A 12,601-nucleotide genomic window follows, 5' to 3' on the forward strand; every position below is an offset into this window, starting at 1 on the left:
CATCACCCTTCTCCTTTCACAAATAAAACAAAATTGAATTTAATGAAAATAAAAATCTTTGTATCTTGAAGAAAACGTACAATTGCGAACAGGTCTCGATGAACCAATTACAGGAGAATTATTATTACCAACAACTTGAGCTACAGCAGACAATGATGATCTCGGAGAGTAATCTCCTGCATCACCATTGTTAATTGACCTTGAAGAGTCTGGTGAAGTAGAGCCAAAGTATGAAAAATGTAAATCATCATTAAAAACATTTTTTTTTTTACAATTTCATTTGCTTGATGTGAGGTCAATTTAATTAACATTCTCTTACTCCACCAACCTTTCTGGCCAAGAAAAACCGAACCTTTAGATACTTTTAACACTTGTACAGGAAGAGACAGTTTCGAAAGACCCTTCTTAACTTTCTTGGGAGACTTGATCATCACCCAGTCTCCAATTGTAAACTCATTTGCATAATTGCAACTCCTACTATCAAAGTTTTTCTTTTGTATAGCTTGTTGAACTACAACTTTCTTAATCATGTCCTTCTTGTCTTTGCAAGCCAAGCATGAATCCTCATTCTTCAACAATGTTCTAATCCATGATGGACAAAGGGTACCATTAGGATCTCTTTTCTTGAGTAATCTAAATGGTGAGACCCCAGTTGACGAATGAGGAGTTGTAAGATATGACCAAATCTTTTTTTTTTAAGAACATATCCACAGGTACACTAGTGGATAAAGCTGACTGTATTCCCTCCTTTCTAAATCTATTCATTCTTTCAACTAAACCATTAGCTGACGGGGAATACAATGCCACCTTTAAATGTTTAATAGCATGAGATTTCAAATAATTTTCCATCACATTTGAGGTAAAGTGAGAACCATTGTCTGTAACTAACTCTCTCGGATATGCTTCAGAAAGAAAAATTCTAGAAAGGAAGTTAATCACAGACAATGTGGAAGGTACAGAACAAAATTCAAACTCCACCCATTTTGAATAGTAATCTATTAATACTAAGATGTATCTTTTTTCATGAGAAAGCAAATCAAATGGGCCTGCAAAATCCAATGCTAATTTGGACCATGCTTCTTCTGGAACTGGAACATTATGCAAAGGTGTCTTTACCGTTTTCCAATGCTTGTCAGATACTAGACAAGTTGCACATGAATTTACCCACTTGGCAACATCTGCATCTAAACCAGGCCACCAAAAATTTTCTTTCAACCTCCTTGAGGTTGCACCTATGCCCAGATGCCCCTCATGTGCTATATCAAAAATTTTCTTACACAGTGAAGTTGGGGGAACTGCAAGATCACCGCGCAAGATCAAACCTTCAACTAGAGTAAGTTCCTGATTGATTTGTGCAAATGATTTTAAGGGAGAGGGAAGTGAGCGTTCTTTGGGCCATCCTGAAACAATCATGTTTTTTACTGCAACAAGAGTGGAATCTTCTTCAGACGCTCTCACCCAATCATCCTGTGTGACATGAGGTAAGTCATTGACAAGATCATCAATAGACGCCACCACACATTCCACGTCATCAAATCTTGAACATGATGAGTTATCTTTTAATGATAACCTAGAGAGGCAATCTGCTCTTGAATTTCGGCCCCCAGGTATGTGTTTTATAACAAAATTGTATTCATGTAATCGTGACAATAAACGAACCAGCCTGGAGGAAGCTTTTCCTGTACCATTCCCATTTAACAAATGTATTAATGGCTTATGATCAGAAAAGATTTCAAATTGAGTACCCCAAATGAAAGTCTTAAATTTTTCCACAGCCCATGTACAAGCAAGAGCTTCCCTCTCAATGGTACTGTAATTTGACTCTGCATTAGAGAGAGATCTTGAGGAAAAAGCTATTGTATTTTCCTTTCCATTGACCCATTGGCAGAGGACGGCCCCTAATCCATTTTGACTTGCATCAACCGACAAAATGCACTTTTCACCAGGTGAAAATGGAGAAAGAGCGGGGGCTTGAATGATGAGTTTTTTTATTAAGTCAAAAGCTTGTTGTGCTTCAATTCCCCATGTGAAGCATGCATTTTTCTTTAATAAAACACGTAGAGGTTGAACCACTTGAGCATAATTGGATATAAACTTTGAGTAATACTCTGTCATCCCCAAAAATGATCTTAACAGATCTTTATTTTTGGGCATACTGACTTCATCAATCGCTCTTGTGAGTGAAAACTTAGGCCTGATTCCTGAGGCAGAGATGGTGTGCCCTAGGTAGTCAATGGAATCCGCCATAAATTTACATTTTTCTGTACCCAAGGTTACCCCAAATTCTTTAAATTTGTCCAGTACTCTCCTGAGAGTAGACAAGTGCTCAATTTTGTTTTTTGAAAATATTAAGACATCATCCTGATAAGCTTGAACAGAATTAATGCCTTTTAACATGTGATCCATAAACCTTTGAAATACGCTTGCCGCAGATGCTAGACCAAACGGAAGTCTTAAATATTTATATGCACCAAAAGGTGTTACAAACGTAGTTAGGTCAGTGGAAGATTTGGATAATGGTATCTGATGATACGCTGACCTTAGGTCCAACATGGTGAAACATGTCGCACCTGCAATGTTACATAACAAATCTTGAATTTTTGGTAGGGGGTGACAATCCACTATAATACTTTTGTTAAGTGTGCGTAAGTCAGCACACAAACGAATAGAATTGTCCTTTTTTCTTACTATCACAATGGGACTAACCCATTCTGAAGACTCTGTGGACTGAATAATACCCTCTTTGACCAACTTATCAAGCAGAATTTTAAGGTCATTTCTGACGCTCAACGGAACTGGTCTCGCTTTATGAGAAACTGGGATAGCATTTTCTTTTAGTTTGATGACATGTTCTACTTTTTTTTACTTTACCAATGTTTGTTGTAAAAACTTCAGGATATTCTGTAAACATGGTATGACCAATATCTGTACAATCATAGGAATTATTATGACTGTCATCATTGATGGAAGTGATTGTATACTCCTCATTAATTTGAATAGGATTTTCAGAACCAGGAACCAGTTTCAACCCCATTCTGGCTAAATCCTGCCATCCAATAATGTTCTTTCCTTTAGGAGCTACATAAACCTTTGTTAAAATTTTACGATTTAAACAAGTAATAGACTCCATGAAATAACCATGCATATCAATTATGTGACCACCATATATGCTTTTGGAATGATATCCAAGGGTAGTAAGGGCTTCTTAAAAGACCAACACTCTTCAAATAAAGTGTCTGACACAATAGTAACTGGTGCTCCAGAGTCAGCCATCATGTCCACCTTAACATTCCCAACAATAACACATAATGGTTCCTTAAATTTCTGAACGACCGAGGACATATCTAAAGAGTCAATAGAAAGCATGAGTCTTTCAAGGCTATCATCAAGTGACTGAATAACTTCAACATTAGTATTTCCATGAGCATTATCAGTGTCTAAATTGCTAACTCTGACCATTTTCTTGCTTCTGCACACAGTATAAAAATGACCCATTTTCCCACATTTTGTACATTTCTTACCTAGTGCCATACAGATCGGGCTATCACCTAAATGTGATTTTGAACCACACCTAAAACAAACAGAGTTAGTTTTTGCCTGTTTTTGAAAGGAAGGTTTTACAAATTTTGGCCTGAAAGAAACATGGTTAATGTGAGGATCATTTTGAATCATGTTAACAGGTGAAGGGTTGACCTCAGTTAAACATTTTGATGTTATAATAGATCTCTCAATCCCTTTTGCGATATCTATAACCTCAGCGAGGGAAGGATCTCTGCAGCTGAGAAGACGTTCTTGAATTTTTTTGTGAAAACAGCTGTACACGAACTTATCCCTTATGTACGAGTCAAGGTAAGCTCCAAAGTTACAATTCACCGCCAGGTTCCTTAGAACTGAAATATAGTCTTCAATGGATTCATCAGAACCTTGTTTCCTCTTCATAAAGTTAAATCTTTCAAGCAAAACGCTTGGCTGCTCTAAAAACTTTTTATTTAACCTGTTAACGGCATCAGTGTAAACGTTCCATCCATCTCCTTCATCTGGTGGTGGAATGGTGACAGGTAAGTTGTCAAAAGTTTCTCGCCCTGCACTGCCCAAAAAAACTGTAAAGAATTGCGAGTCTGCGTTGGGGTGAATACTCCTCTGCATCTATTGCCACCAGGTAATTCTCAAAGGATTTAAAACATAATTTCCAGGGCTCCTTCGGCTTTCCTGGTCTTGCAAGAAACTGCTCTAGCTGACATATTTGCTGAGAGGACATTACAACTGATTTTAATTTAACTTTTAGCAAGGTAGTTCTGTAAAACGATGTAATAAAGCATCAATTGTTAATTTTCTATTTTTTTAGTAAAACCAAGGTTGTAGGCATGTTGAACACATCAAATTCGACTTACTTAAGTTTAATTGCGAGTTCCTGCTGAGGTGTCCTTAATTTTCTCCTTTTCACAGTGTGAAATACAACCCACACGTGTAACCAATAGCGCTGCACGTTTGAAAACTGAGAATATAACTCTACACTCTTCCAACCAATGAGAGTGCGGCTATGATAAATTTCTCTTTTGCCTCTTTAGCCAATGAAAACGGACCTCTTCCGTGTTAGGGGATTTGTACTTGAGTGAAAACGAGAGGCGTCCTTTGATTGGCTGTTCTCTCGCTAATCCGGAAACTCCTCTGTTATTAGCCTGAAGTTGCACAAAGGTTTCCTTTGCGAGAGGATAAGCGTGAAGATCACACAGCTGGTAAGAAGCACAAATCGTTGTGATGTTGGTATTTATGTTTAAATAACTCGTCGCCAAATGTAAAGCAGGTATTCAGGCATTAAAGTGTTTAAATAAATCCAATGGAGATCGAAGAAAGAAGATCTTGAAGCTTTATTCAAGTTAACACCAACACATCACTGGAGTGCGTCCTCCCCATCTGAAGTACGAACGGGAACTGTCCACTGACACCGTTCATACTTCAGAAAGGAGGTTGAACGCACGGGGATGCATCTTCGAGAGATGCCTATTTAAATAACCTCAAATAGCATGCGTGCGCGTGTAAGCTCACCACACGCATGCGAGTATAAACCACGAGCTCTACAGGTAACACGAGCTCGTTACGCATGTAAACACCCATTAAGTATATTACACCCTCTCTCAGTATCCGATCCTCAGGGGCAGAATAATCAACAAGATGCCAGACCCCGGGGACGGCGCCGACGGAGCCGAGAGGTTACGCGGCCATCATGGTCCGGCGCTAGGCTCCTCCTCCCATCTGTTGCCATTCTTAAAGTCAACAAGGTTCTTCATTGCTTGAACAGTTCACCCTTGGCCAGATTATTTTTTTTATGCAAGGTTGTTGTATCATCTACACTGATAATAAGATACAAAACAAACAGAAGTGCATTTTGAATATAATTAATGCAATGACATGGTGATTTATATAATAATAATATTTGCCTTGATTTATTTTGAAGTGATACCAGGATATTTGAAATGTATGAAGCATTTGGGAGCAGCAACTAAATATTTTCTATTCATAACAAACAATTACAAAATAGCCACAACACGATCTTACATTTTCTAGTTTGAGCTCACCCTTACCTCCGTCTAAAAAAGTGAAGTGAGTTGGTGCAGACACTCCAAGCCACAAAAGTGCATTACTAATGCTGAAATAGTCTGTCAGACCTCTAACTAGTTCCTTCATCACCAGCCACACATCCATCCATTAGTGCATGAGACAGAAACCCAACCCAGTAACATCAACACACCAGGGTTGTGAAACTGCTGCATCTCCTAGGAAACCCAACTAAGCTGAAACTGGTGTGGGCAAAAATGTGTTATCTGATGCCACACTCCTATCATCACCATAACCTCAGAAGCGCAGAACAAGAATCTCACCAACAGTCAGGTGCTACTTTCCCAGTGCCTTTCAGGGAAATTTTGCCTAACAAGTTGTAGAAGATAGCCTTTGACATGGCGACAAGCTTTTCTATAATCTGTCATGACAGATTATACGGTTTCCCACATGAGAGGTTCAAGAATAATAAATTGGGGAAATTCTTGATTTGAGGGACAGGATCCAAATTTTGACAGCTTGTTTCTACACAATACCATCAATATGGCATTTTATGAAAAAACAAACTAAAAAAGGGCTAAACTTTGCAATGAGGTTCTCACTTTTCATGCATCACAGATCTACAGAGGATCTGAAATAAATATAAAAGAATAGCAGGTTGAACTGAGAACAAGTTACTTACCTTCGATAATGCTTTGTCTGGTATAGATATAATCTAGCTGCAGATTCCTTACCTTGCTCGCCGGTCGGCTCCGAGTAGCGTCTTCCAAGCAGGAAGTGACGTCCAAGTCACCTATATAAGCGGAACCTCTGTGCGCTGACGTCAGTTACTTTTCACAAATTTCCATGCTAGGAGCTCGGAGCCATGAAGTGCACAGACAGTGGAATGTATCAAACACCTAGGGCCCTACATGTCTGCAGTGCGGGGAGGATGGGTGGGTCGGTATGGAATCTGTGGCTAGATTATGTTTCTGGCAGATAAGGCGGTACCGAAGGGAAGTAACTTGTCTATCTGATAGAGACATCGATCCACAGATTCCTTACCTTAGACTTGATACCAAAGCAATACCATCCCCGGAGGAGGGACTCCGGACATGTTTAGACCAGGAAGTCCTGCAGGACAGTGTGGCCAACAAGGCCATCCCTGCAGACTTGACTGTCCAGGCAGTAGTGCTTAGTGATTGTGTGCAGGGACACCCATGTTGCTGCCTGACAAATGTCAAGGACTGGAACACAACGTTGCAACGCTGTGGTCGTAGCCTTAGCTCTTGTGGAGTGACCTCTTAAGCCTTCAGGAGGCTGTTTCTTGGCCAGAGCATACGAAATCTTGATGCAGAGGACAATCCACTGAAAGATGGTCCTCTTCTGCACTGCATGACCTTTCGTTGATCTAACGTACCCCAGGAAGAGTTGGTCATCCACTCAGAACTCTTTAGTGCAGTCAAGGCAGAACAACAATGCTCTTTTTGGGTCCAGACGGTGGAGTCGTTCCTCCTCTTTAGAGGGGCGCAGAGGAGCATAGAAAGTGGGCAAGGAGACCGACTGCCCTACGTGAATTGTGTTACCACTTTTGGTAAGTAAGAGTTAGTGTAAAGCACCAACTTATCAAGTGAGAGAAAAGGAGGCTTATATGACAGAGCCTGCTATTCGCTCACCTTCCTGGCTTAAGTTATTGTCACTAAAAAGGTTGTTTTGATGGAAAGCAGCTGGAGGGGGCAGTTGTGCAGAGGTTCGAACGGAGCGCACATCGGCAAGATGAGAACCAAATTAAGGTTCGAATGATGCATGATGAATGGGGCAGGTGGGAACTTATGTACAAGCCCCTCAAGAAATCTGTTTACAATAGGGGATTTAAATAAAGAGGGTCGGTCTGGCAGGCTCTTGAAGGTAGACAAGGCCGAAAGGTACCCTTAAAGAGTGCCTAGAGTACAGTCCTGCTGGGCAAGGGTCAAAATAAAAAGGACTTGAGAGGGGGAAGCAGGAAGAGGATCAATAGACCTTTCTCCACAATGCTTTACAAATTTCTGCCACCCAGCACGCATACACGGTTCTTGGTAGAGGGACGCCTTGTGACCAAAATCACATCACAGACTTTGGGAGGAAAGACAAATGCTGTCAACTGCAGCCGCTCAATCTCCATGCAAGAAGGCATAAAGTTGACAGGTTCAGGTGGAGGACCCTCCCCTGCTGCTGCAACAGAAGATCCTCCCGAAGGGGAAGCCTGATTGGAGGATCTATGCTCAGTTGGAGAAGCTCGGGGTACCAGACTCTCTGTGTCCAGTCCGGAGTCACAAGAATTACTTGGGCCTGGTCGCTCCTGATCTGCTGGAGCACTCAGGACAGGATTGGTGGAAAGGCATACAGGAGGCCGGAGCTCCACTTGAGACGAAAAGCGTTGAAGAGCGAGTGCCGCCTGGAAACTCCAGTGCACAAAACTGCTGACATTGTGCATTCACGACAGAGGTGAACAGATCTTCTGAAACAGACCTTGCACTACCTCCGAATGGAGAAGATATTCATGATCCGCTAAGCATCGAAGGGTGAGATTGTCCGCCCTGGCTTTCAGGGAACCTGCCACCTGTTGAACCACCAATTAATCAGGTTCTTGTAGAGCGCGGCTACTCACCTGTTAGGGTCTCAAGGCGATTAAGGGAGTGGGTGTGGGTGTGGGGTGGGGGGGTCTGTGGTTTAGTCTAAGGTCCAGGTCTCGAGGTCCTTCCTGAATCGAGGCAGTAACGGTGATTGCCTGAGATGTAGGGGCAAGGAGTTCCAGGTCTTCGCAGCAAGGTAGGAGGATCTTCCTCCGGCAGAGGTCTTGCGGATTGGTGGGATGCTGGCCAGGGCCAGGTGAGCAGAGTGGAGATGGCTGGTGGGTGTGTATAAGGAGAGGCGGTGGTTGAGGTATGCAGGTCCAGCGTTGTGGAGGGCTTGAAAGTGATTCTTTTGTTGACAAGGATCTAGTGGAGGTCTCTCACGTAACCTGTGATGTGGCTGCAGTGGGGGTTGTTTAGGCATTCTGGATGTTCTGCAATTTCTTTAGGAGTTTTTGGGTGGTGCTGGCGTAGAGTGCATTGCCATAGTCAAGTCTGCTGCTGACTAACACATGGGTGACCGTTTTCCTAGACTCGGTGGGGATCCACTTGAAAATCTACAGAATCAGGGGAAGCGTGTGGAAGCAGGAGGACGAGACGGCATTGACTTGGCGGCTCATTGAGAGCAGGGATGATGCCGAGGTTTCATGCGTGGTCTGTGGATGTGGGGGAACCAGAGACATGCCCTGCTGCTCCAGCCATGTCCTGAGATGCAGGGGCTCTTGACAAAGGGTCCAGGACCCCAATCCGTCCTGTTTCTTGCAGTACCACATGGCGGTGTTGTTGTCCATGATTACCTGAACCAACTTTCCCTTAATGGAAGGGAGAAAAGCTTTCAATGCCAAGCGAATGGCTCAGAGCTCTAGCAAGTTGATGTGGAGTCCGAATTTCGCTGGAGACTAGAGTCCTCTGATCTCCACCGCTCCCAGATGGTGGCCCATCCCAGGAGTGACGCATCTGTCACTACTGTGTGATATGGTTGGGGAGGGGAGAAGGGTCTGATTCTGACCCAATTGATGTTGGTCAGTCACCACTGCAGATCCTTTGCAGATCACTCTGAGATCTGGATCAAGCTTGAGAGATTCCCCTGATGCTGCACCCACTGGAACTTCAGGTCCCACTGCAGAGCCCGCATATGCCATCTGGCGTATGTCACTAGCAGGACGCAGGAGGCCATTAGGCCCAGCAGCCTCAGGGTCAGTCTCACTGAAATCCAGGATAGAGGCAGAAACATCTGTGTCATAGTCACAATATCCTGGACTCGTCACTCTGGAGGATATAGGCCCAAAACTGCACTGTTTCCAGAACAGCTCAGATGAAAGGGAGCATCTGAGAGGGAGTCAGGTGTGACTTCGGCATGTTGATAGTTAACTACAGTGAATGCAGGAGATTCACCGTTGTCTGGAGGTGGGACAGTACAGTCTGGGGATAAGCTCACCTTCAACATCCAGGCATTGAGATAGGGGGAAGACTGGCACCCCAATCTGCACTGATGAGCTGCGACCACCGCCATTACCTTGGTGAATAACTGAGGGGGCTCTGATAAGTCCAATGGGGAGCACTGTAAACCAAAAGTGCTTGTAGCCTACCATGAACCTCAGGTGGTGCCAAAGGACAGGAATATGAAAATAGGCATCTTGCAATTCCAACGCTACCATCCAGTCCTTGGGGTCGAGGGCAGGTAAGATCTGAGCCAGTATGAGCATTCTGAGCGTTTCCGGTTTGAGGAAGTAGTTGAGGGCTCGCAGATGAATAATAGGACGAAGGCCATGGTCCTTTTTCACAACAAGGAAGAAGCGGGAATAGCAACCACAGCCTAGGTCTGGTGCCATAACCCTCTCTATGGCTCCTTGGCCAAGAGAGTCCTGACTTCCTTCTGAAGCAAGTTCGGGTGGTCCTCTGTCATACCGGTTGTAGGTTGAGGCATAGATGGCGGGGTAGTCTCGAAGGGGAGGTAGTAGCTCCTTCGGAATATCTGAGGAACCCACTTGTCTGATGTGATATTTTGCCAGTGGTGGAGGTGATGGCTGATGCAGCCACCAACCGTCCGTCCAGGATCCTGAAGACCGGACAAGGAAGGTTTGGAGGCTGCAAGGGGAGGAATGGATATACTGGATTTCTGGCTGCCTAACTCACAGGGTCAAAAGGAGACATGTCCACAGTCGCACAGAGGTTGTGGAACTCGCGCTGCCTTGTGGGTGGGATGACTGGTGTGGTCACCAAAAGGCTTGGTCATAACCCGCAAGTCCTTAAAGCGTTCCAGGGCCTGGCTGGCCTCCAAAGAGATGGGTGCCATCAAAGGGCATGTCCATAAGGGAAACCTGGACATCCCCAGAAAAGCCAGAGGTTCTCAGCCAGGCATAGTGTTGAACAGCCACCTTCAATGACATTGCTCTGCCCAGCAAGTTAGTGGTATCAAGCTTACAACAAAGGGTCTACTTTGTCGCATCGCGCCCATCTGATACCACCTGGAAGAGAATAGCCCAGGCCTCCTCCGGGACCTGTGGCAGCACTTGAGCAACCATTTCGCACAGGGAGTGAGCATAATGTCCCAACAAGCAAGGCTGGCGAGAGAAAAAATCTTCTTGTCCCAACTATCCAGTCTCTCGGATTCTGTGCACAGGATGCAAAAGGGAACATGGCTTGTGAGGCAGAGGCCTAAACAACCAAGCTCTCTGGGGTAGGGTGGTTGGTGAGGAATTTTGGGGCACCAGGTGCATGACAATGGCGGCGGGGCAACTGTCCTATTAACAGGAGCCCCTGTGCTGGGCTTGGACCAGGTTCCCAGAAGGACATCAGTCAAGGCCACATTTAAAGTGGTTCCAAGGAGGAGACCCCCGGCTGCAGGACCCATGTCAAGATGTTCGCCTTGACTTCCACCAAAGAAGCTGAAGGTCCAGGACCTTGACTGCCCTTCTCACCGCCACAGTATATGAAGCTCCCTCCTCTGTAGCCACGGTAGGGGGAGAAAGCAGGCCAGAATCTAGGGAGGTATTAAGTCCACTGGCCTCACCCAAAACCAGGAATGAGACCTCCGGGCAAATGGCGTGGAGTCGAACACCGAGAAGCAAGCAGCTTTAGGGACCGCTCCCTCAAAGCCTTCGGAGTCATGGCCCAGCAGTCAGAGAACGACTGAGTTGTGGTTGCGCTCCTGGCACCGGAGACAAATTGAGTGTGGATCCGTCATCAATATGGCGCAATGGCAGGCACCGCACAGTTTGTATCTTCAATATTGAGGAAAAAACCTACACACTACAAATAGTTGACAAAAATATCTTTAAAAACCTGTGAAAAAGTGAAAGAGGGTAGCTCTTTTCACGGATCTGTACTAGCTGGAGTAGAAAGAAAATATTGGAAAAATATAGTGACACAGACATCACTTCGGCACGGATGACGTAGCCATGCAGAGCCGACAGATGCCACCTATCGGCGTGCAAGGGTATTGCTTGAGCAAAAGTCTTCTGGATCCAGCCTGACACCTGGGATATTCTAAGATAAGGAATCTGCGGCAAGATGTTTCTATCAGATTATCTATTTTAATAAGAAGCTTCATCTGTAGGATAATCAACTAAAAAAAGAATCTGTGCATATTTCCTTAAATAAACAATGTTTGATAGCTACAATATCATCAGAAATCCATGTATTTGCGTTCTTTTTGTCTCTATCAATTGTGGCATCAGTAATAAGTTCATTTCTGAAATGCAAAATCATATTTTAAAAAACATTTTGGTAATGATGAAATATGCATCTGAATGACTGAGTCGGGCATGCTTATGTGAAAATGAAAAACAAAATGCACTTCTTACCTCAACAGCTTCAAAAAACAGTGTTAAGTTTTAAACAAACTGCAGACCTTAAAGAAAGCGGCAGCACAACTGTTAGGTAAAATACCAAAGCGCCGATCAGTCTCAGACTCTATGGCCAACCTTCATTGGCTCCCGGTCAAATAAAGGATAAAATGTAATGGTTTGAGTACCGTATACAAGGCCCTACACGGAATGGGTCGGGACCTTCTGGAAAAATCCTTTACTTGCTACTCACCTTCTCGCTCCTTCAGATCCACTTCAGCCAAACTCATCCTAGTTCCGGCATTCAAACTTGCCAGTTGGGGGACAAAGGCTTTGTATCAGGGAGCCGCAAAGGCGTTGAATAATCTCCCTTATCATATTAAATACTAATTCAGTCTCTTGGTCTTTAGGAAGGCCCTCAAAACTAGGCTTTTCACTTCCACCTAAAAATCTGACTCATGGGCTTTTTGCACTCAGCTAGCACCAAGATGCCCTTTCAGGCATACGAGCACTTCACAAAAACGACTAACATAACATATGTTGTGATATATTTTATGCAACCGTAATATATGCATTGTAGGAAAATGCTTGTTTACCTTAAATGCTTCTACCAAGGCAATGCAATCACTTCTACTGTTAGCAGCAAAATTCATTTTACTCCTGTAA

General features: G+C 43.9%; 1 protein-coding gene across 1 annotated transcript in view; it reads right to left on the reverse strand.

Annotated features, from left to right (window-relative positions):
* TDRD9 (tudor domain containing 9) overlaps nucleotides 1–12,601 on the reverse strand; it is a 2,714,501-nt gene that overhangs the window by 1,625,460 nt on the left and 1,076,440 nt on the right. The window contains exon 18 of the mRNA XM_085626273.1: nucleotides 12,532–12,595. Within this exon, the coding sequence (XP_085482399.1) occupies nucleotides 12,532–12,595 (64 nt within the window). The remainder of the gene's footprint in view (nucleotides 1–12,531; nucleotides 12,596–12,601) is intronic.

This window comes from Triturus cristatus, chromosome 9 (genome assembly GCF_964204655.1).
Source record: "Triturus cristatus chromosome 9, aTriCri1.1, whole genome shotgun sequence".
NCBI classification, from domain to species: domain Eukaryota; kingdom Metazoa; phylum Chordata; class Amphibia; order Caudata; family Salamandridae; genus Triturus; species Triturus cristatus.